The sequence below is a fragment of the Triturus cristatus genome, chromosome 11 (genome assembly GCF_964204655.1).
Source record: "Triturus cristatus chromosome 11, aTriCri1.1, whole genome shotgun sequence".
Taxonomy (NCBI): Eukaryota; Metazoa; Chordata; class Amphibia; order Caudata; family Salamandridae; genus Triturus; species Triturus cristatus.
This window is the reverse complement of record NC_140594.1, coordinates 146,678,864-146,702,893: the sequence shown is the minus strand read 5'-3', so window position 1 is coordinate 146,702,893 and position 24,030 is coordinate 146,678,864. Positions and strand designations below refer to the sequence as shown.

At 48.7% G+C, this 24,030-nt stretch overlaps 1 protein-coding gene across 1 annotated transcript in view; it reads left to right on the top strand.

The window, feature by feature from the left end:
- ATP6V0A2 (ATPase H+ transporting V0 subunit a2) overlaps positions 1 to 24,030 on the top strand; it is a 417,607-nt gene that overhangs the window by 118,742 nt on the left and 274,835 nt on the right. The window contains exons 6-7 of the mRNA XM_085636095.1: positions 11,735 to 11,861; positions 22,820 to 22,902. Of these exons, the coding sequence (XP_085492221.1) occupies positions 11,735 to 11,861; positions 22,820 to 22,902 (210 nt within the window). The remainder of the gene's footprint in view (positions 1 to 11,734; positions 11,862 to 22,819; positions 22,903 to 24,030) is intronic.

Genomic DNA, 24,030 nt, shown 5'->3' with positions numbered 1-24,030 from the left:
TCTTCCCAGTCCACAACTCCCTTTTTGGGCTACGAGTTTAGTACAATATGCTTCATTCAGTTATGAGTGTAATGCTCAGTGGTAAGGCAGACCAGTGTGTTTCATCTCTATGCTACTGTAATCCTGGACTGCAGCTCCAGCGCCACCTACAATACCACCACAAAGTGTTCATGTGTGCGCAGCATGTCAGTCTGGTCATGCGAGAGCGGCCGGCATCTTCCATGCCAGCATTAGGTGAAAAGGAGGAAACCATTATGGATAACATGAAAAGTGAGATTAGCTAAAAGGAGGAATTTTTTAGTTAGAGTAATAATGTATAATATCCATTATTACTGAACATGATTTTCTTAATTAATGGTTTCAGCATTGCATGGCTAGGTATAGGTTAGGCATGTTTGAAGAGATAGGTTTGTTTTGAGGTCCATTAAGACTGAGGGTTAGGAATGATTGACTTTGGGGTTTAGGCCACTGGTTAGAGTTTAGGTTAGAGTAAGTGCTATGATTAATTTTAGGGTGACAATCCATCATTAATTTAATTCTTGTCAGCTGGTTGGGTATAAACACTACGCATGGATAATCTGGTGCTAGTATATAGAGAGCTGTAATGGATTATTATTACTGCTTGGGCCAGGACATACGGGGTACTCCACCTAGGAGTTCGTAATTGCGTTTACCTATGGAGCTAGTGAGATGGCAGTATTCTAGATAACTTCCAAATTGAGGACCATCCAGGTGATTGAGGGGTGAGGGATGATTGTCATCAGAAGATGGCCAGATAAACAGAGAAGGTGGGATTAGGGAAACTTAAATCGAAACTTGAAGGTGTTTACTGAACCGAGGAACAAGTTTCTCTCTGAATGGTTGAACCACAGCCTTGTATGGCAGCAGTCAGTTTTGTATGTGCATGAGGCAGTGCAAGGCATGTTGGTGGCCAGCATCACTCTCTTGTCATTTATGTGGGTTTGCTTTTGTCCCCGGTGTGACAGGTATGTATTAAATATTACTTGCACAGGGCCTAAACATTGCTTTGGATGCTACTGAAACAGGAATGAGGCTAGCTTCTATATAGTTAGTGCAGAGTGCAGGTATAAATGAGGACATATACCACTTTGTCTCATCAATTGGAATTTGTACCTGAATTTCATTAACAAGTCTGTTAAATACTGTTATTTTAGGTGTCATCAGTGCTCTGAATGTAAGGTTAAGGTCGTCTGAACAGATGGAATGATTGTTTGCCTATTTACTTGCCAAGCTCCCAGAACACAGGACACCAGTATATTAAGAAAACCAAAAGTCCACAAAAGCGGTTCCCCCACAGCCTCCGTTTTATCATCAGAAATAGCACCACATACTTTGTTTCACTTATTTCACTCAAAGATGATGGCAATTCTAAGCCTAGTTTCCCCAAATTTCTGACTATTGGTGATCATTTGTCTTTGTATTATGTTCTAAGTGCAAACATGTAAAGTAATGCTCACAAAATTAAATAAAAAAAATATAGGCGCCTTCTCAGATTTTTCTTAGCATGAAGAAAAAAGTTCACTCATCGAAATGGATTCATTTAAATATTAAAATGTGATTGACTGGCTTGGCAGATGGACTTGGCAAATTCAACTGTCTGTTAAGGTATCTCTTTTTATTCCTTCCTCTGACCCCCTACTTATCCAGATTTTTTTTGTGTGATGGTGACGACTACAGAATCTCATTTGCAGAAAATCAAAGAGGAATGTAAATCTGACCAGATGGTTTCACCAAATCCGCATTTCATGATAATTTATGTCGATTTTTTTGCTGTAGGTCTAACATTGTTCCCCTAAAGAAATTAACATTGAATTTAGCACTTTTTGGGAACCTCCCTAAACATTTACCCCTTACTCAATATTACAAAGTTCTGCAGGTTCTAAGAATGTTACCTCTATTTTTTTTCTTTCGTGCACGCTCGTGAAGGGTCTTTTGCACATGTGCCCTTAGATGTAGTGCCAAGATATGCAGCAACCCAGTATGCAACTGAGCACATCGTCTGAGATACCAAATTATAAAATTATGACCTTTGCTTCAATTCCTATTTCCCTCTTTCTTTCACCCTCTTTTTCTATGGTGATACAATGAGTGCTTTTGACTCAGTTCAAATGCCTCTCTCCTCAGCCTTGTATTATCCCTTACTAGGTTGAAAATTAGTGTATTAGAGAGTTAGCTAGAAACCTATGTCGACTCAAGTTTTTATCTTTCTTTCTGCGACCCGATGCTGAGAGCACAATTTCACATAACCGTTTCCCGTCAGGTCCTAGGGTTTTAACAACAAAACATGATAATCAAACCTTAAGAGACTAGATAAAGTTCTAGGGTAGTCAAAATGGATCAACGAGAACAGTAGCTAAGTGTGAGCACTGGGAGCCCGCTGTGCCTCTTAGGACCGCTCTATTCATTTACATCACTTAACAATGAGGGTACATTTTTAAATGGGATACTAGGGATTGGGCATTAAACGTCCATTAATGCCTCCCATAAGGAGATTGGGCTAAATGCAATACAAGCAGACAGCAAATTACTTTACTACCTCACGATATGTCCTGCTTTTCAGTCAAATGGTTAATATATCTCCTGTCCTAAATATCACCAAAGTGTACAAGATAAATATCCCCAATATCCAGTTGGAATTAAAAAATATATTGGGTCCTAGGGCATCGGCCCATAAACTAGTGCTGGGTGTGCTCGGCCAGTTCCTGTGGGTTGCTTCTCTACAACACCAAAGTGCACTCCTCCTAGCATATAATATGGTGTTTGGTCAATTGCTATGGGTTGCTCCTTGACACTACTGGCTGAATTTCTCAGGTGCTTCCCATGGGTGGTGGCATAAGAGCTACCCCGCTGCTGCTCTTGGATGGACTTCTCAGAGCATATACTGTGTCCACGTATGTATTGTCTAGTCATATGGGTTTCTCACTGGCGTTCTCTGGTGAATTCCTCATATCACTTATCCTCGATTGTTACATAATGGACATTATTATGAGTTGCTTCTCTGCCACATGTACATTTAATTATGAGAGCATGTGTAGGTAGAAAAAAGATAGAGGAGAGCTTTGCTTCTCATGCATGACATTGAAACACTATCCATAAAGGCCACATGACAAACCGACTTAACCTAGAGTGCACCAATGGAGTTGCGCGCTACCTATCTGCTAATGCACTTTTTGTGGGAGAATTTTTTTATTTTTTATTTTTTTTTTATTGTTTTCATTGTAAACAAAACAGCAAGACACTTGAGTAGGCAGTTTACACGTAGCATTTGACAGTACAGCACCCCAGTCTACAACCCTGTAATTAGAACCATTTCTACACAGTGGTACATAGTTGGCATCAGCACTCCACACTCCCGCCCCAGGACCCACTCCATCAGTCTGAATCAGAGGTGTCATCTTCCCGCACTGGTGGCGGGTCACATATTCCTCCCCTGAATTTGTTCCATGCCCCCCATACCTTGTCCCATTTACGGGGGCAACCCCGCCTGATGAATGCCGATCGCTCAGCAAGCATGGCTGCGTCCATATCCCTTCCCCATGCGGACAGTGAAGGCACCCCCACCGCCCCCCATTTTTGGGCTATGTTTCTCTTAGCTGTCATTATCCCCAACGTGGCCCAGCTCTGAGCCTGGCGGCTGAGATCATTAGATTCCCACACGTTTCACAAACGGCGCCTGGGCTCTGGCACCAACGACACCCCGCACGCTTGTGACCTTGTCCTCATCACCCGTCTCCAGAAGTCTTGAATTACGGGGCAATCCCAAATGGTGTGGAAAAAGGTTCCCTCCTCCCCGCAGCCTCGCAGGCAGACGGGGTGCAGAGCTGTGCCCATTTTGTGTAACAAGTGTCTGCTGTAGTATGAGTGATGCAGAATTCGGAGCTGTACCAGCCGTAGCCTCGAGGGTATGCCCGCCTCGCGTGGCGAGGCCAACACCTCACGCCATTCCGGGTCATCAAACTCACCGATCTCAGCGGCCCATTTTTCCCGCACGGGCCCCATTGGGTCCGGCAGGTTGTTGATAAGCTTACGGTATGTGAAGGAACGTAGCCTTCTTAGGCATGTATTCCGTCAATAATCTGTCCTCCAGCGGAGATGCCTCCGGAACCTCCTCGCCGGGAGCCAGCCTCGCAACCAGGGCATGCTTAATCTGGATGTACCGGAACCATTCCGAGGGGGCCAGTTCATATTGTTGTTGCAAGCGTGAGAACGGGACCACCGCCCCCTTATGCCACATATCGCCTATCACCGAAATCCCGATGCTGTCCCAATCATCGAAGCCCCTGCTATCCCTCAGCCGCCCCAACTGCTTTGCATCCCAAAGAGGCGTGAGCTGGGTCAAGACCCCTCGCCACCCCAGTTTAGCCTGAGCAACGTGCCAGATGGTCACAGTCTGTCTCAAAGGGCCGATCAACTTCGGGGCCAGTCTACCATCGTATAAAGGCGACAGCATACCCCTCACGCCCAATATGTCTCTGTCCACCTTGAATGCTGGGTCAGACTGTGGCGCGTGGAGCCATTGATTAATTACCTTCAGCTGTGCCGCCCAGTAATAGAGTTGGATATCGGGGAGCGCAATTCCCCCGTCATACCACCCGCGGATTAATTTAGACTGCGCAATTCGTGCCGGCCCGTTGCCCCACAGGAGGCTAGAGACTTGTGCTGCTATCGCACAGAAGTAAGCCGGCAGTACCGGATACGGCGTGTTCTCCAACACGTATAAGAACCGTGGCAAAGCCATCATTTTGAAGAGCGCCGCTCTCCCCAACAGGGTCAGCGGTAGCGCTCCCCAGTGACGTACATCCTGCTTGAGGCGGTCCAATGGGGGCCGCAGATTTCGCCGGAAAAATTCCGCCTGATCCGTCGTGATATATATACCTAGATATTTGAACGAACCTTCCGCCATTCGGAGCAGACAGTCCGCCGGTAACCGTGGAGGAGGGCCATGCAGTACGAACAGGACCGACTTGGACCAGTTAATCATGTAGCCGGACGCTCTGCAAAAGACCTCACAGATGTTAAGTAGTGCTAATATAGAACGTCTAGGGGAGGACAGATACAGCAACACGTCATCCGCGTAAAGGGAGACACGGTCCTCCCAGCCGTCAGACCACTTGAGGCCCCGTATCATGGGCTCCCAGCATATCCAAGCCGCGAGCGACTCAAGCGCCAGGGCAAAGAGTAGTGGAGATAAGGGACAGCCCTGGCGCATGCCACGCGTCAAGGGGAAGTCCTCCGACATATGTCCATTGGCCGTGACATGGGCCATTGGATTGGTGTATAGGAGCTGGACCCAGGCACAGAATTTGGGCCCAAAGCCCAGGTGTAACAATACCGCAAAAAGAAAGGGCCATTCAACCATATCGAACCCCATTCGCGCATCCAGCTCCCGCAAGCGGTCCGTCCGGGCCAACACCCCGTGCAGTCGCCTCAAGTTATGGGATGTGCTTCTGCTGGGCATGAAGCCAAACTGATCTGGATGCACTATTTCGGACAAGTGCGGTGTCAGCCTGGTTGCCAGCAGTTATGCGAGGATTATGGCCTCCGCATTAAGCAGCGATATGGAACGATAGGAGGTACATTGATCGGCTGGCTTACCCAATTTCGCAATCACCACTATGGTGGCCGTGCGTTGATCCAGCGGGAGTTCGCCCCTCTGCAAACTGTGAGTAAACATATTTAGTAAGTGTGGGCAAGCGTCCCAGACATCCTCTTATAGAGCTCAACCGGTATGTCGTTGGGCCCCAAAGCCTTACCGGATTGCAACGCGCTGATTGCCGCCTATATCTCCTCCACCGTGGGCTCGGCTTCCAGGGTTTCCCGAGCCTCAGGGGAGAGTTTGGGCATGTCGAGGTCTCTGATGTATGTCAGCGCCTCCTCCACTGTCATGGAGGAAACGGAAGAGTAGACCTCCCGAAAATGCCCTGCCAGGGCACGCACTATTGCGCGCGGGTCGGTCGTCCTCTGTCCCTCATCGGTGCTAAGTTGCACAATCCACCTAGCGCCACTGTCTTGTCTATCAAGCCACGCTAGCAACTTTCCAGTTTTATCACCTACGACATAAATTTTGTGCTTCGTGGCTTCCAAGCGTTGTCTGGTGCGCTCCGCGAGGTGCTCCCTGTACCTTACCTGCGCCAATCGCAGGTTGTGGGAGGCTGTAGGAGATGGATCTTGGGCCTGATGAACCTCCGCCGCGTGAAGCTCAAGCTCTAGTGACTGCAGCTCGGAGTGTTTTTCGCGCTTATATGCCGCAATGGAGGTCATAGCCTGCCCCCTAACGACCGTTTTGTATGCCTCCCAAAGAACAGTAGGGGAGTCAACAGAGTCAGCATTTTCTTGGAAGTAAAGGCTCGTTGCCTTCGCTATTGATTTATGGATATCAGGGAGCCGGAGGCAGCCGGGATGCATCGGGTAGATGCGGTGTCTCATCAGGTGGTAGCGTGTGTACTGCAAGAGTATCGGGGAGTGGTCAGATATATCTCTGGGTCTGATTTCTATACTGTCAACATTTTTGAGGCAGCCAGCTGAACCCAGGAAGTAGTCTATTCGAGTTAAACTATTGTGTACCCCTGAATGGTATGTGAATTGTTGCGCCGTTGGGTGATGCAACCGCCATAGATCTGTGAGCCCGAGTGCTTCTGTAAAGCTCCCGATGGCGGGATACTCCCCCGCCCGTGCAGGACATCGGTCACTAAGGTCGTTCATAACAGCATTAAAGTCTCCGCCCAGTATTAACTCCCACTCCGGTAGAGTCAGCAGAAACGCGCTGAGCGCCGGGAGCGCCGTGGCATGTAGTGCAGGCGGAATATAAACAGACACTATATTTAGGGGCCGCCCCTCCCATTGGGTGAGGACCGCCGCAAATCACCATCAGTTTTAACGGTGTGCACTATTAAATGGGACTGGCCCACCATTATGCCCACCCCCGAGACCCGGAGGTAAATTCGGAGTGTGCTACCATCTTGTACCCCCATCTATCCATCGCTCTACTAGCAGTGCCAGTAAGGTGGGTTTCCTGTAGCAAGACCACCGCCGGGGCGCACCTCTCAACGCCCTGCAGGACCAGACCCCGTTTGATTTTGTCCCCCAAGCCCCGCACATTCCACGTGAGTAGAGAGAGAGGCCGCACCGGAGTCAGATTGTTTTAGTTGGTGTCCCGTGCAATGAGTCGGACATTACGGTGGTTGGGGCAAAAGGCAACAAACGTTACGGATATACTGGTGTAGGACATGTATACTGTGATGAAGGCGTGTACTGCTTGATTGAAGTGTCATTGCCACCATGTACCAAAACATTTGAAAAGAACAGTGAAACAACCCCCGACCCCCCCAATCTCCTCCCTGCCTCCCTGCCATACGGACCTTGAACTGCCCGCCACCCCAACTCAGCAGAGTGCTCAAACCCCTTATCCCGAACATTAATTGCGTGCAAAGGAGCGGGAGGTCCGAGAAAGACCAAAACATCCCCTGTCCCAAGGTCCCATGGTTCATGTAAGAAAGTAGAGTGAAGTAGGCCACTCCGGTCTCGGCGGGTCTCTGAGCACACTACATATCATCATACGTGGAGAGGCGCCAGTCAGAGCTCAAGCCGACCGACCCCTCCGACCGCTCCGCTTCCTCCGTTCGCCGGTTTTGACCATCAGGGTCCTCCGACCCCCCAGGCTGTCGTCTTCGCCGGTCCGATCGCCCAACACCTTTAACCTGTTGCCATCCCTCAAGCCAGTCATGAGCCTCCTCCGGCGTGTCAAAGAACCTTGTTTTCCCATCCGCCACCGCACGTAGCCACGCCGGGAAGAACATAGCATAGGGAAGCTCACGGGCTCTCAGCTTCTTCTTGACTTCCAGAAAGCTCCTCCGCTGCACCGCCACCGCCGCCATGTAATCCGGGAAGAAGGATATCGTGGAGTTCAGGAGACGGAGGGGCGGTGCCACCCGTGCCGCCTGGAGAACGGCGTCTGTCGCGGAAATTGAACATGCGGGCCAGGACCGGTCTGGAGGGCGCACCAACCTTCGGACGGCCACCAGGTACTCTATGGGCGCGCTCCACCGAGAAAAAGGCCGAGAGACCCCTGGGCTGCAACTTGGACTTTATCAGGTCCTCCACATATAAATCCATGGCAGGGTGACCCTCACTTTCGGGAATCCCAGTAATGCGCACGTTATTGCGGCGGGAGCGCCCCTCCTGATCGTCCAGCTTTGTTGCCATGCGCTTGTTCTCCGCCTCCAACTGCGACACTTTTTGTAGGAGATAGCTGGAGTCTTTCGTTAAGGTAGCTGCCACTTGCTCCACGTCTGTGACCCTGGCTGACATTTTCTGAAAATCCGCTCTGAGGAGGGACACGTCCGAGGAAATCGATCCCACGGTAGATTGTACTTGAGTTAGGGCAGCCATAATGTCCTCCAGCGTCACTCTAGGCGTCTCCGCTTCTGCCGCTGCCCCCTCGACACGTCCGCCGCGGTCCGGCAGTGAGGAAGGATCTTTATTGTATGCAAACTTGTTCAACTTGCTTTGCTGGCTCGCCCGGGCTCCTTTCCCACTCATGGTCGCGTCGGGAGGTGCAGCCAAAGGTACCCCACATCCACCACCAGCTAGTCGGCGGAGCGGGAAGCCCCGTTCAGACGCAGTTATTCCCAGGCCAGCACAGGAGTTGTCCACCGTGACCACCCACAGCTGTGGGCTACACTCTCGGATGCAGCACGGATAGTCAGGCGTAAATCCCAAAGTAACACAGGGCCCCAGCACCGCGCCTGAGGCCCGCAATTCACCCCGTCGGCATCATCAGAGGGAGGCAGCGCGGGGGGTTCCCAGCACCGTCGTCCGGCGGCACCACCAGCCGCTCCCCGTCCGCCTCCCGTTGGGTCAGGGGCAGGACTGGCGATTGGATCTCCCCCGAAGCGCGTCTCAGTCGCCACCTGCCGCTCGTGTCATCCGGCGGGGGAGGGCCGCCGCCACCGGGCCCTTCTTTGAATCCTCTGATGGGCCGTCTCCCCCAGCGTCACCTAGGCCCCGCGTCTCCTCAGTCCCGCTGATGCAGTGTTCACACAGGGACGACCAGAGCAGGGCACGGCCAACACGCGCCGCCGCCAGGCCCGCAGTGAGCCGCCAGCTTTTCCGGAGCGCCTCGCAAACTGGCCCGGACCTTCCTCGCGGCACCCGGGACACTCCGCAAAATCGAGGCCCCGGTCTAGGCCGCGACTCTCAAGGCGGCGCCAATACTGTTCTGGGCCACGGAGAGACCCGAAAATAGGATCAGGCGAGGTCGCTTCGCCTCAGCTCCCCTCTCAAAGACCTTGGGCACAGAATTGAGCACGGATTAGCGGGCGGATGTACGGGGAGTCGGCCTCACCCTCGGAGCTCCTTCAAGCTGCGGCCATCTTGCTTGGCAGCTAGCCACGTCCCTCTTTGTGGGAGATTTGACGTGTTAATTAAATGGCAATACAATACAATGGTAATCGGCAGTATCCACAGCAGATGCTACCCAGCAACCACCTACTGTCTGTCGGTCCAAGCATAAGGTTTCATAATCTACTGCTGCTTTTTATCCTGTATGTGATATAATGAGTGCATAGAATAAGAACACTTAAAAACCGGATCAATGTAGATAGTGGGCGCTATTACAAAAAACAGTCAAGACAGACACTGTCACTAGATGTGGTACACTGGATTTGTTTTAGTCGAACAAGACTTGGGGCCTGATTTATATCTTGTCGGATGGGATGCTCCATCACAAGTGTGACGGATATTCCGTCTGCTGGATTACCAGTGTATTACATCCTATGGCACTTGTAATACTGCAGCTGGGATATCCGTCACGTTTGTGGTGGAGTATTCCATTCGTCAAGCTCTAAATCAGGCCCTCACTTCAAATTTCTGCTTCACAAAAATGTATTGGCAGTAAATACTATGTTAGCATCCTGGAGATAGCCCCAAACAGAGGGACAGCTCCTTTGAAGGTGCATCCCCACTGGCTACGCCATCAGAAACACCCTCAACCCAATTGAGGTCCAGAGGGCAGGTTGCAAACAGGATGCAGGAGACAATGTTTTAATCCTAGCCCCCACATGTGGCCAAATTCTGTGCTTTTTGGGCAACCAGTTTTTTTTTTTACTTATTCCTCTACTCCTATTTTTTGCCAAGATTAGAAGAATGGCCATACAAATTGTTAGTAAATATGTGATTAACAAGAACTTGTCTAGAACTCAACATACATTGGATAATACACTGGGTGGAAAAGTATTCAGTCTTACTGTTGTTCACCTAAATTATCCATAGAGGTAAAGTTACAGCCCTTGGAGCTGGTAGTACTATGTGGCATTCTCATTTCTCCTTCTTTGCAAGTTTGATTTTGGGCAAATCATACTATGCCTGTTCCTCTGCCCCTAGGCTACTAATATGTGGGAATTTTGAAAGTCTCATGTAGTGTAAATGAGAAGTAAAGACATTGTTTCAGGACTAACCACTCGCATGGTTTTCATTTACACATGATTATAAATGTACCACATTTTTGCGGCTAAATTAGTATAATTTGCACAGAGTGACCACCAAGTCACCCACTGTAGCTGATTAAATACTATTTAGTCCCAAGTTCTGTCTTAGCTCTGTGTGAAAATGTCACATTTCCAACACATCCCAGGGATTTTACATTGGATATGTGGTAGATTCAGCTCAGTTTATAAATCGGCCAGTTTCACCATACATTTATCAACATTTATTTGTAGAAATGCCATAACTTCACTTTGTATTCAACGTCATACAGAAACACGTAGCCACTCAGGGGGCTTTATCATGATGCTGTTTTCTGCGCTGTGGCAGGGCCAAAGTGGTCTGTGCATTCTTCTTTTTTTGGTGACAGCAGAGCTCGGAAGCACAGGGTAGTTATTGCCTGTGTTTTGAGCAGTGGTTCTTTTTTCCGCCTCTGATCCTTAGGATTTCCTATATTCTGATAGCACAGTACATCATTTAGAATTTCATTTTGGCAAATTTTATGGAGAATTTATGATAGCAACAAGGTGTGTAGCATTAAGGACGTGAAACTCCAGCTTTACGTAAAGCTGAAATTCAAAATACTGTCTTCATTTTCTAAATGAAGTGGAACCGGACTGATCAATATGTAAATGATTCCTAGAGGAGAACTCCACTGCCCTACAAGGGAAACACTTTCTAAAGTACAGCTTCCCCGTGTGGAAAGCTTCAACTAGAGGCCCAGGGATCTATTAGGTGGCCAGAGTCCGTGAGTCACACTCTGACTTAACGACTAAGGCCAGAGTCTATTGTGACTGCCCTTCAAAGCAAGTAGGGGTATAGAATAGTGGGGCTCGGAGGGTAGGTGGCAGGGTTTTGTATAGACTAGGAAGACATCCTCCCTATTTTCCTTGCCAAAGTGAAGAATTACTCGCGCATGAGTAGGTTTGGTGCGCATGGACAGACGAGGTACCATGTACGTCATGAAGGTCTTCACACCTCATCTCATTCGTCCTCATTTCCTGGGTAAGAAGGTCCAACTATCCAGAGCCACTTTAGCTCAGTGTGCACCATATTGGAGATATAGTTTGTTACTTTTGTATTTGTGTACTTTCATGCTGTACAGTAAAATATAGCAAACCTCGCAACACCACATAAAACTAACTCTATACAAACAGTTCTGCTTTTGTGGAACCATGTTCTTTGAGGAATTATGTAACCCACATTGAAAAAATATATTTCTGCCTTTACATAGCTTTATATCTGGCTTGGTGTCTCATGCAAAACTGCAAGCGTTTGAGAGAATGCTCTGGAGAGTGTGCAAAGGGTACACCATTCTTACCCATGCTGAGCTTGATGAAAGCCTTGAAGATCTCGACTCTGTAAGTGAAGTCAATTCTACTGTTGTATGTTTTCATTAACCAAACCCAGTTGGATTACTCTCTAATCCTTTACATCAGTTTATGAATAGTTGTGTGTTGTAAAAATAATCTTGTGTTTTTGTCAAGACATATTTGACAAGTGCTATTCCAATAATTATATATTTACCTGTGTGTTTTTATGTTCAAAACTATCAACATGCGTGGTAGACTGTTGTGTGTATAGCTTTCAAGAACATAGTAACAGTACAGTGAACCATAAATCAAATGTGATACCTTACTGTGTTAGGATTTGTATTTGTGGAGGGAGTGAGGTAGATGGAATTTGAAAGTAAATTCTACATTTTAGGATTACAACAGGAAAATGCTTAATTAACCTACTCGATGGGGAGTGCAGGGAAAGTTTAAGATTGCTGCGGCACAAGGGCCTTGCAAGTAAAAATGGTAACATTTGTAGGTGATACATGCCTCAAGGAGTGCGATGAGGAGGGGTGCAATTCTTCCTAATTTCTTAGCTCCAAAGATTGTTTTACTGGATTGTGGTACAACGTTTTTGCTGAAGTAACTAGATTTTCCGAGAACCTTTCCCCAATACATTTCTTTCAGAGTAAGAAAGTTTGTGTGATACCGGATCCATAGCCAGGGTTTGTCATAACCTATGAAACCATTGAGAGCTGAACGGGGATCCTTTTTCTTCCAAAAAATGGTGTTTAGTTGTTTAGCTGCTCCTGACATATCATGGATAAGCGCCCATCAGTGCCAGTCGCACCCTCCATATCTGATGGTCTCATTCCCATAATCAAAGTGCCAGGGTCAGCCAGGAATGTATAGCCTAGGGTCGCCTTCATATGGTCTAGTATTTCCTTACAGAACATTTGGATGATTACACAAGACCACCAAATGTGTAGAGAAGTACAGTCTCTTGTTCATATCGCCAACATTGCTTTAATGTTGAAGTGTATATCCGATTCAGTCTCACTGGAGTCATGTACCATTGGTACATTAGTTTGTATTCTGACTCTCTTTAGGGAATGCTTCTAAGTTTATTGGGGATATTCCTCGAGGTGTGCTCCAAGTCCTTGGCCCTTCCCATGTCTTTCTACCCAACAGGATTGATATGGATGTTGGTTGGCCAGCCTCGAGTCTTGGAGAGCCTGATATGTTCAGGGTAGAAGGTCTTTTGTGCATTCAAATTTGCAAATCAGTTTTTCTAATGGTGTAAATGGTCTTATGGCACATGATTTATTGGGTGCTTGTAAGGCCCAATGTCGGAGCTGATAGTATGGTAAGTGAGCTTTCTCCGGTATTTCCAGGTTACTCTTCTATTGATTGTAGGATTTTAATGTCTCACCCTGGAGAAAATCCCTTACAGTTCTATAGTCTCTCTCATTCCACTCAGGAAATGATGTGGGATGTGTTGCTGGAGTGAAATCAGGGTTTCTAGCTATAGGCATATTTGTGGCTGAGAAGGTGACCAGTCCTTTTTTCACCACGATAGGATCCTACACCTCTAGGACAGTCTTAGTTGGGTTAGCGATATAAGCGCTCTTTGGTCTAGCCTGTTGGGGAAGCCAGATCAACTCCCACAATGGGCAACATGCTACTACACGGTCCAAATGGACTCAGTTTTTCTCACTTTCTCTCAACACCCATTCAGGAATCTAACAGAGGTGTGCCACCCAGTAGTATCCCATGAGATTAGGGCAGGCCAGACAACCTTTTTCTTTTGGGAACATAAGGATTTTGCTGCGTATGCGTCTTTATTGCCAGTCCATATGAAAGCACGTAATTAGGACTGAAGCAAGATGATATGTGATGGGGATGACAGCAATTGAAATAGGTAGAGAATTTCTGGGGACAGCATCCTTCCCAATAGGCCTATTTCCATCAACCAAGATGAGTCATTATATTAAGGCCTAAGTATTTAATGGAGGTTGTGGCCATTGGAATGCCACTAGTAGTAGGAGTTGAAGAAGGTCGCAGGAGGGGGTCGGCTGAGGAGATGGGATTTCGCCTAGTTGACCCTGAAACCCGTCACTCGTTGAAATTCAGCCAATAATTGTACCAGGGATGGTAGGGACTCAAGAGGGTCGGTCAGTTGGAGGATATCATCAGCAAAGAGTTGACTTTGTGCGTTCACCCCCGAAATGGAATATTGGATATCTCCAGTGTTTGCCTAATTGTTATAATCGGGGTTTTACCACCAGGGCAAAGTGGAGTAGGGAAACTGCACATCCCTGTCTGCTACCCCATACAAGTTTAATGGGTTCCATGGGTTGGCCATTAATCCAAATGATGCCAAAGGGGGAGAGTATAGGCCGCCATGATTTTAACAGTCATGATTGGACCAAGACTAATATTGTCCAATACCGCTCTAATAGAAGTACATCATGCGTTCAAAAGCTTTCTCCACTTCAAGGGAGGTCAGCAGAGGTGGGACATTTTGCCTGTGGGGTTTTTCGACCAGGTGAGCCACACGCCAAATGTTTTCTGCACCTTGGAGGTTGTGGATGAAGCTGACCTGATTGATATCAATCTGACCGGGTAGAAAGGGGTCTAGCTGCTTTGCCAGTAGTGGTCTAGCCGCATTGCCAGTTTTTTGCTGTAAAGCTTTTGCATCTGTGTTTAGAATTGCAATCAGCTGGTAAGATATGCACTTGGTTGTGGTCTCCGCTTCTCATATGGTGGGAGTAAGGCTGGTACAGTGGGTAAAAGAGTAAGCAGGGAGGTTAAGTGTTCTTGCAAACTGGAGAAGGTTTTCTAACACTGCTGCGGCAAGGAATCCGGCCTCGGGTACTTCCCCATGGGCATCAGTTTAAGCGCTTGTCTCAGTTCGGTAGAGTATATTGGGGATTCAACCAGTTCTCCGTCTTGTGGGGTGGTACGTATCCAGCTGCATTTGCAGAGGTTGGCCTTCATACACTCTGGGTACTCATATCTTTGAGTGTAAAGGGCTTGATAGAATCTGTGAAACGTTTCCTGTTTTTTACCCAAAGCCTCCCTACCAGTGTAGAAAAGCAACAATAGATGGATGCCAGATCTATGGCCTCTATAAAGCCTGCAAAACCATGTTCCTGAACTAAATTTGGAAACTCTCAAACTATGCTGAGAAACTAGAGTACTTGCACAAACCTAAACTATATCATGCCATGGTAAGCAAGACAGTTGTGCCGGCACTCTTACAAATGAGATTCTGTTCTCTCTTGTCTGGAAAGTGACACTAAATTGGGCTACTTGCTGTCCTCACTACTGTTTGTGTTGAAGATGTGCCTACCACAATGCCAAAAAGATCAGTATACTGTGCTCAACCGAATCACTTGCCCCATTGTCTAGTATGAATTGGCCCATGTCCATACATGCCCCATGCAACCAACTCCCCATGCAACCAACTCCCATCCCACTTTACATGCAACATATAAAACATATGGGCATATATGTGGTTTAAATACCCTTTCCTCTGTATGAACATGTCTAAGCCTACATAACACCAACATCCTTCCTCGTCCCCCCTTCACCATCTACAACGTAATCTTAGCCATTGTCTTATTTCTACACTTACATCAACCTGTTGGTATGAATAAGAAATCTGGCTCAGTAAAAGAAGCATTCGCTGTCTGTGTTTGGTGGTTCTTCTGGCTCTTTAGTCTAAGAGTGCACCTGTTAAAGTAACCACGAATATATACTCAAAGAGCCTGCAGATCTGTGTCCAACCACCTCTATCCAGCATGTATAATCTACACATAACTATAACAGTACCTCAAGTTATCTCCTGGTTTGGGAATTGTTTTCATTTAGATACAAATCCTTTACCCTATTTGTCCAGAGTCGACTTTTATTTATACATACTTGCATTTTCACTGTTTTCTCTCTGACACACTATATGATTACTTTTGAGCCCTATGTATAATTACTTAGTACTGTCTGTATTCTGCTATAACGACGTGGCTTGTTTTATACCTATGTGCTGCACATAGTGTTGCCACTTTTCTCAGGGAAAAATACAGGCCATTCGATGTCAATGTAAGAGTCTGCAAAGGCCCAGACATGATACTAAATAGAACTTTCAACAATTTTACATGTATTAATTTGTAACATGACTTTTCTGCCTTTGTTTACTTTAAACATTAGTCAGGGATCGTTAATGCAGCTGTAGAGCACACTTAAAAGTGCTTGCTATTTATATTTGCTGTTGAATAGGTAAGGGCTAAAAATATTGGCTTTGTGATTTGGCTTATTTTTGTACTGGTCGGTGACATTAAAATGCCAGTGGTGCCGGTAGAAACTGGCCAGGTGTCAACCCTAGCTGCATATTTTGTGTGTGTGTGTGTGTGTGTGTGTGTGTGTGTATATATATATATATATATATCGATAGATATAGAGAGATTTTGACCGACTAATGAATTAATTTAATATTGTGTTTAAATGTTATATATATGTAATACTATGCATGCTTTTATGATTTTTTTTTCCCTACAAAAATCGAATAAAGCTTGGTTTTGATTTGATGTATACAGAGAGAGAGTGAATATACCCATTGCTGTGCATTTATGGAAAAATGGGTGGGGAGCAAATTAGGGAGGATGGAGGGTGGGGATGTGAGAAGGAAAGCTGCACAAGGCACAGAGCAAGAAAACACATATGCAGTCCCAAGGAGTGGTCTGAGAAAAAGAAAAAAGTAGTTCTCTGATGTGAGCTATGAAAGGGTACATTTTATCCAATCTAAAGGTTGGTAAAGAAGATGGCATTCACTGGAGGGCCAAACACAAGAAGGGTAAGGAAAGCAATTTAAATAAGAAGCAAACCAACGCGATAGACAAGAAAGCCAACACATGATAAGGAATAGGCGGACCCACCCAAAGCTCATGCTAAGCATTGGCATTGTACACAAATAGGTCATCTGTGTTTAGAGGCAAGACTTAAAATCCTGGTATGAGTTGATGCCGCCTTGATGGTTTTGAGCTGCTTCCATTTCCTGAAAGTAGCTCTACCTGGGGGCAAAGGAGGGCCAACTGAGAGACCTGCTCAACAAGTCTGATTTGCTGGTGTTCACACCAAGGCAGAGGGGAAATCACACAGTTGTCACGGGACTCCATAGCACAAAGAATAAGGTCTAAAGTGTGACCTGCTGAGTGCTTTTGTCAAGAAAGGCAGGAGATAATTATTTGGCTGGGCACCGAGCTTCGCAGTGTGATGGAAATCTCTAGCTCTCCTACCAGTTCACTCAGTCCATCAGTCCAGTCTTCCTGGGCGTCAGGTGTTCACTCAGTCCAGTCTGCCTGGGCGTTGGGTATTCACTCAGTCCATCAGTCCAGTCTGCCTGGGCGTCGGGTATTCCATCAGTCCAGTCTGCCTGGGCGTTGGGTATTCACTTAGTCCATCAGTCCAGTCTGCCTGGGCGTCGGGTATTCACTCAGTCCAGTCTGCCTGGGCGTCGGGTATTCCCTCAGTCCATCAGTCCTGTCTTCCCGGGCGTCAGGTGTTCACTCAGTCAAGTGTGCCTGGGCGTCAGGTGTTCACTCAGTCCAGTCTGCCCGGGTGTCAGGTGCCCGATCCGTTAAGATGAAAGCCAGGTCGCAGCAGGAAGACACTTGTAGTCTCGGCAAAAGCGTCAGCGAGGTAAGACGGCTATATACATTCAGAGAGAATTTCCCAGCGGACTTTCAAGCGGTGCTTGGGGAGAGAACATGAGTTAAAACACCGCCCTTAAAAGTGAGATGGTCTTCTTTAATGGTTGCGGTACTTTGGGGCACCAACTTAAATCCAGTCCCAGTGAGGGTGATTCTTTGAGCGAGTGAACTTTAATCGGAGTGTCCCTTCCAACTAAACCCAGGAAATCATGACATCTGCAGACATCAGCAGTGCGCCTAAGCAGGCTCGACAAATGCATCACACACCATACGTGCCGCAGAACATTAGCAAACTCCTTCAAGACAAACTGCCCGGGTCGTGCAGAAGCATTCCTGCTTCAGCTATCTACTTGAAATAAAGCATTTCTCAACGCCGCCCTCGGCCTTTGATGCCTCACTGCCAGCATAGTCGCCTTTGACCTGCACTAACTGCCATCTGCAAGCATTGGCACCCGCACTTCACCTGCACCAGTCTGCCCCTGCACACAGCAAAACACAAAATCCCACCGGCCTTCCACTGCTTCACAACTCTTACTCTGCACCCAGGCCTTCCTTGCCCATTGGCAAATGCGTCCCATGGCACCAGGAGGCATCGCCTGCATTGCACCCCTGCGCCGCACGGCCACCAGCTGTGTGTGTGCCCCTTGCCTCACTGCTGCCCGTAGCCTCGCTGTGACTGCCTCCGTGCTCCCCGCCCCTATGCCGCATTTTGCATGCGTGTGTTTCTGCCTTCTGTATTTAACCTTGATTTTGTTTTTTAACTGTTTCCCTCCTCGTGCGTGTCACTGCATTACTGTATTGAACCTTGATTTGTTTTAACTGTTTCCTTCCTCGTGCGTGTGTTTTTGCCTCTGAGTATATCGCTTAATTTCTGCTCAGCCCCCTGTGCCACCCCGCTTCCCGCCGCCGTCCATCGGCCGCGCCCCCTTTTTGTTCTGTGCCCTCCCCGCTCCCGCCTCCCAGCTGCTCCTCCCTCCCTCCCACTTCGCCATAAATGGCGACCGCACGTACGCGCAGCGGTCACTCGCAGCGGGCGCGCCGATTGTGTGCCGAAGGCGCGCCAAAGGTAAGCCTGTCTGCGCCTGGCCCGCGCCCAGCGCCAGGACCCCTGGCCCCCACTGACGCAAGACGACCCGACAGACCTACGGCACCGCCGCCCTCAACGCACTAAAGGCCGGCCGGAACCCCGCCTGCTGCCGGGCCACCCCGAAACGCTTCCACGGACCCTTCACCTGCACAACCTGCAAGTTCACCTGCCTCCAAACATGCACCGTGCCCGCCAAGCCAAACCCCAGCAGCGACCTCAAATGCATCCTGCTCAACACCCGCTCCGTCCACAGACACGCCGTCGAACTCTGGAACCTGCTCGACACTACTTCACCAGACGTCGCGTTCCTCACTGAAACTTGGATGAACGCCTCCTCTGCCCCTGACATCGCCATCCCGGATGGATACAAGATCATCAGGAGGGACCGCGTCAACCAGACTGGGGGAGGCATCGCCATCGTCCACAAGAGCACCGTCCGCATCACGACCGACGACACCTACGCCACCGCCGAGCACCTCCACTTCCAGATTCACACCGACCCAAAGACGACCCTCAGAGGCACCCTCATCTACAGACCCCCGGGACCACGCACACAATTCAGCGAAGACATCGCAGACTTCATCAGCCCGCACGCGCTCCCCTCCGCCGACTACATCCTCCTAGGGGACCTCGACTTCCACCTGGAAAACAACAAGGACCGCAACACCATCACCCTGCTGGACAACCTCGCCAACCTCGGACTCAAGCAACTGGTCAACACCCCCACCCACTACGCCGGCCACACGCTTGACCCCGTCTTCTCATCCAGCAAGCACATCGCCTTCAGCCACTCCGCCGGACTTCACTGGACAGACCACAGCTGCGTCCACTTCAGCTTTAGAAAAACCACAACCCACCACCACCCGCAACAGGTTCCTCACAGAAGCTGGAGCAAGATCACCGCCGGCCAGCTCACCTCCTCCCTCAGCCAGAACCCACCTGCGAGCACACCGGACCCCAACGAAGCAGTCCGCAACCTCGCGCAGTGGCTGACTGCCTGCGCCGATGACCTCGCACCACTGAAGAACCCTCCCAGCAAACCCAGAAGCAATAAGGCCCCCTGGTTCACCGACGAACTCAAGGACTCCAAGAAGACCTGCCGCACCCTCGAGAAAGCCTGGCTCCTCGACCGGACCACTGACAACATGACCGCCCTCAAACACGCGACCCGCAAGCACCACCAGCTCATCCGCACCACCAAGAAGAAATCACTGAAGGATCGACTGGACAACGCCCATGACAGCAAGGAACTCTTCACTATCGTCAAGGAGTTCTCCAACCCCAGCACCGGCAACAACGACATCACCCCTTCACAAGATCTCTGCGACTCCCTCGCCTCATTCTTCCACCGCAAGATCGCCGACATCCACAACAGCTTCGGCGCACCATCCTCACACCCAACCGTCGAACCAACGCACCCCACCGCCACCCTCCGCACCTGGACCGCAGTCCCAGCCTGCACGATGAACACCATCCACTCTGGATCTCCGACTGACCCCTGCCCCCACTACGTCTTCAACAAGGCCGACTCCACCATCGCACCCCAAACTCCGAGACGTCATCAACACCTCCTTCGACACCGCCACCTTCCTGGAGAGCTGGAAGCATGCCGAGCTCAGCGCCCTACTGAAGAAACCAACAGCGGACCCCACCGACCTCAAAAACTTCCGCCCCATCTCGCTCCTCCCTTTTCCTGCCAAAGTCATTGAGAAGATCGCCAACAGACAGCTTGCCGCCTTCCTCGAGACGAATGGATCCCTCGACCCCTCGCAGTCCGGTTTCAGAGCCAACCACAGCACCGAGACCGCCCTCATCGCAGCCACCGACGACATCCGAGCCCTTCTCGACAACGGGGAAACAGCGGCACTCATCCTCCTGGACCTCTCTGCCGCGTTCGACACTGTCTGCCACTGCACCCTAGTCCAACGCCTCAGCAACACTGGCGTCCAAGAGAAGGCATTGAAGTGGATCACCTCGTTCCTCGCTGGAAGAACACAGAGTCCGCCTCCCCCCGTTTCGCTCCGAGGCCACCGAAGTCATCTGCGGCGTCCCTCAAGGATCATCACTCATCCCCACCCTCTTCAACGTCTACATGAGACCCCTCGCAACCATCGCACGCCAACACAACCTCAACATCATCTCCTACGCCGACGACACCCAGCTGATCCTCTCCCTCACCAGAGACCCCGACACCGCCAGAACCAGCCTCCACGAAGGGATGAAAGACGTCGCCGAGTGGATGAAGAACAGCCGCCTGAAACTGAAATCAGACAAGACGGAAGTCCTCATCCTCGGACCATCACCCTCCGCCTGGAACGACTCCTGGTGGCCCCCAGCCCTGGGCACCGCCCCCAAGCCGACAGACCACGCACGCAACCTGGGCTTCATCCTGGACTCCTCCCTCTCGATGACCAGACAAGTCAACGCCGTCTCCTCCTCATGCTTCCACACCCTCCGCATGCTCCGCAAGATCTTCCGATGGATCCCGATCGAAACCAGGAAGACGGTCACCCAGGCCCTCGTCACCAGCCGGCTGGACTACGGAAACACCCTCTACGCCGGAACCACAGCCAAACTACAGAAAAGACTACAACGCATCCAGAACGCCGCCGCCCGACTCATCCTGGACATCCCTCGACGCAGCCACATCTCCGGCCACCTGAGGAACCTGCACTGGCTCCCCGTCAACAAGAGGATCACGTTCAGGCTCCTCACCCACGCACACAAGTCTCTCCACAACCTGGGCCCCAAGTACCTCAACGATCGCCTGACCTTCCACACGCCCACCCGCCAGCTACGGTCCGCTAGCCTTGCCCTCGCCGCCGTACCACGCATCTGAAGAGCCACCTCCGGAGGCAGATCCTTCTCCTACCTGGCGGCCAAGACATGGAACTCCCTCCCCATCCACCTTTGGCTGACCCAGGACCACCTCGCCTTCAGGAGACAACTCAAGACCTGGCTGTTCGAGCAGTAGCGGCCCCCTTCCCCTAAGCGCCTTGAGACCCTTCTGGGTGAGTAGCGCGCTATACAAGTGTTTTGATTGATTGATTGATTGATTGATTGACACTGCACCAAGGGATACCTGTGCCCTCTTGCTCGTGCACCTACCTGCCTCGAGTGCTTCACCGACTGTATCAGCTGCCGGTACCTGTACCGACGAATGTGTGCTCGGCACCTGTATCCAGTGGGAACTGCACTCACTGGCCCTTTTACCCCCGCCATGCCTGCTCCGCGCATGGGCCCAGTGCCACCTATTGTTTCCTGCAACCACAAGCACCGACTGCGAGCCTACAGCAGGTAGCACCTGTTCCTACTGCCGCCTACACTTTCTAATATTGGCATTGGCATGTGTTTCCGGTTGACGCACATGGGAACATGAAGGCACCTAGACACAGGGCTCTAATGCTGAGCTCCTGCCTCCTACACAGATCACCTGCGGCTCTGGCCTTGGCACCCACTGGCTCCCACGCCACCTGCTCCTAAGAGACGAGTGGACGTGTTCCCATAGGCAGGCTGCTTCTCACAGAGGAAAGTCTGTAAAGCCCCTTTAGGACAGCCAAGGTGGTCTTTAGCCGGGCATGTGTTGGTGGATATGATGAAGAGACCCGTAATGGATATCTAGAGTTGCAGGTAACTCACCTTTTGTTATCGTGCACTAATTTGGTTACAGAATTCTTACCCACAAAACCCTGTCATTGGCCATTAATCCTTTGATGGCCGATGCAAGTTCCATCGGGGGATTTGCTTCCATTCAAGCCTGTAAGAAACCATTGCAATTGGTGGGAATCTGATTTTCACCGTTTCCTCAGCCTGACTGGAACTTTTAATGTGAGCGTAAGCGGGGTGGATAGCTTGCTGGCAAACGTGTTCATTGTGCAGATGTCTGCAGTGCACACAATACTGATGCTTGCAGTCTGCGAACACATTTATCTATGAAACCTGTACTGTGACAGCATTTAAAGCATGAACCTCCTGCAATAAACACATGACATGGCTGCAACCTACCAGTCTGAGCTGTACATATCTTTCTTCTATGTTAGTTCCTCCCTACTTTAATCCTCTGCCGGGACCAGGTTTAGTTCATTATGTACGCAATATAAATAAACAAAAAACACTCTGAAAGAAATATTGTTGATTAATCCTTTTTTAAAGGGAAATGTTTAAGGATTGTTTATTCTATTTCCGAAATATTGGAATTGTTGTCTGTTGATATGTAAAATCCTGAAAGACGTCTTTATATTTTTTAGGGTGAATATACAAAGCGTGTTGTGTTTTTAATATCGCACTGGGGTGATCAGATTGGCCAGAAGGTTAAAAAGATATGCGAATGGTAAGCAACAATGTATGTCCTGCCCAACTTGGTGTTTGTGGGTGTTAAGCTGTAGCATATAGCCAAATGCATTCTTTAGAAAATTCATTGATTGAAAACGTTGACAATATTGATATCACAAAACTTGTTTTTCTAAAATCTAGTTGCATGTTTCCCTGCTCACAATAGTATAGATGAAGGCAGTCCTAGTGTTTCTTTCTCACTTCCATGGACTGACTAACTTCTACTTCAACTCACTGGTTTAACTTGAGATTTTCCATCCTAGAAATTTTAAAAATCATGGTTGCTTTTGGCTTATTTTAAGGCCTATTTTCTAAAATTATTGGACTAAATCCTTGGGTGTTAAGGTGGTTCTAGCACAGAACATATGCAATATTTAAGGGTCTCGTCATCTCTTTTCCACCGCAAAAATTGGGTGCTCGTTAGACAGATTTTTCTGCCCTATCGCTTAAAAAGTACCACTATCCCACAGTAAATGGACATTCATTAAATGTGTGGCAAAAGAAGTTGCAACAATTTTCAATGCTGTGTTCTATGAGAAGTGGTGCACATTAATAAAACTGTCTAAGCCCCTTCTAATAACCCATCAAAAATTATGTGACAGGCCATAATTTCCACAAAATTGCTGCTATTATCACAGAGCGATGGGTGGGTGTTTATTTTTGGTCAACATAAAGAGGCATAGTAATGTTGGAATGGTGAAATTATTTCGGTATATTTTATGTGAGTGCTATGTGTGATTTCGCCTACTTGAATTTCAGCTAATTTGAACTTTACACGCTTGTTTTTTTTTCCATAGGTTTTTCTATTTTTGGATGTTAATCCAAATTCCCATGTTTCTACTTAATATACAAATAGATTCATATTTGAGGTTCTTTAGCTCAGACATGGGTTGTATATTCTGGAATTCCAGTTGTTTTACTTCAGACTCCAATTTTTTAAATCATTTTGTTGGAGCTAAATAATTCACAGCTAAAAACTTTACTGGAGCACTGTAGATGCACACCTACAGAAATGCTTAGTGCCATGAGAAATGCGTCCATACCCAACTATGCAATTGCATTAATCAGTTTCACCTTATTGACCAATTCCAATCCAATTTCCGTCCGGGTCACAGTATGGAAACAG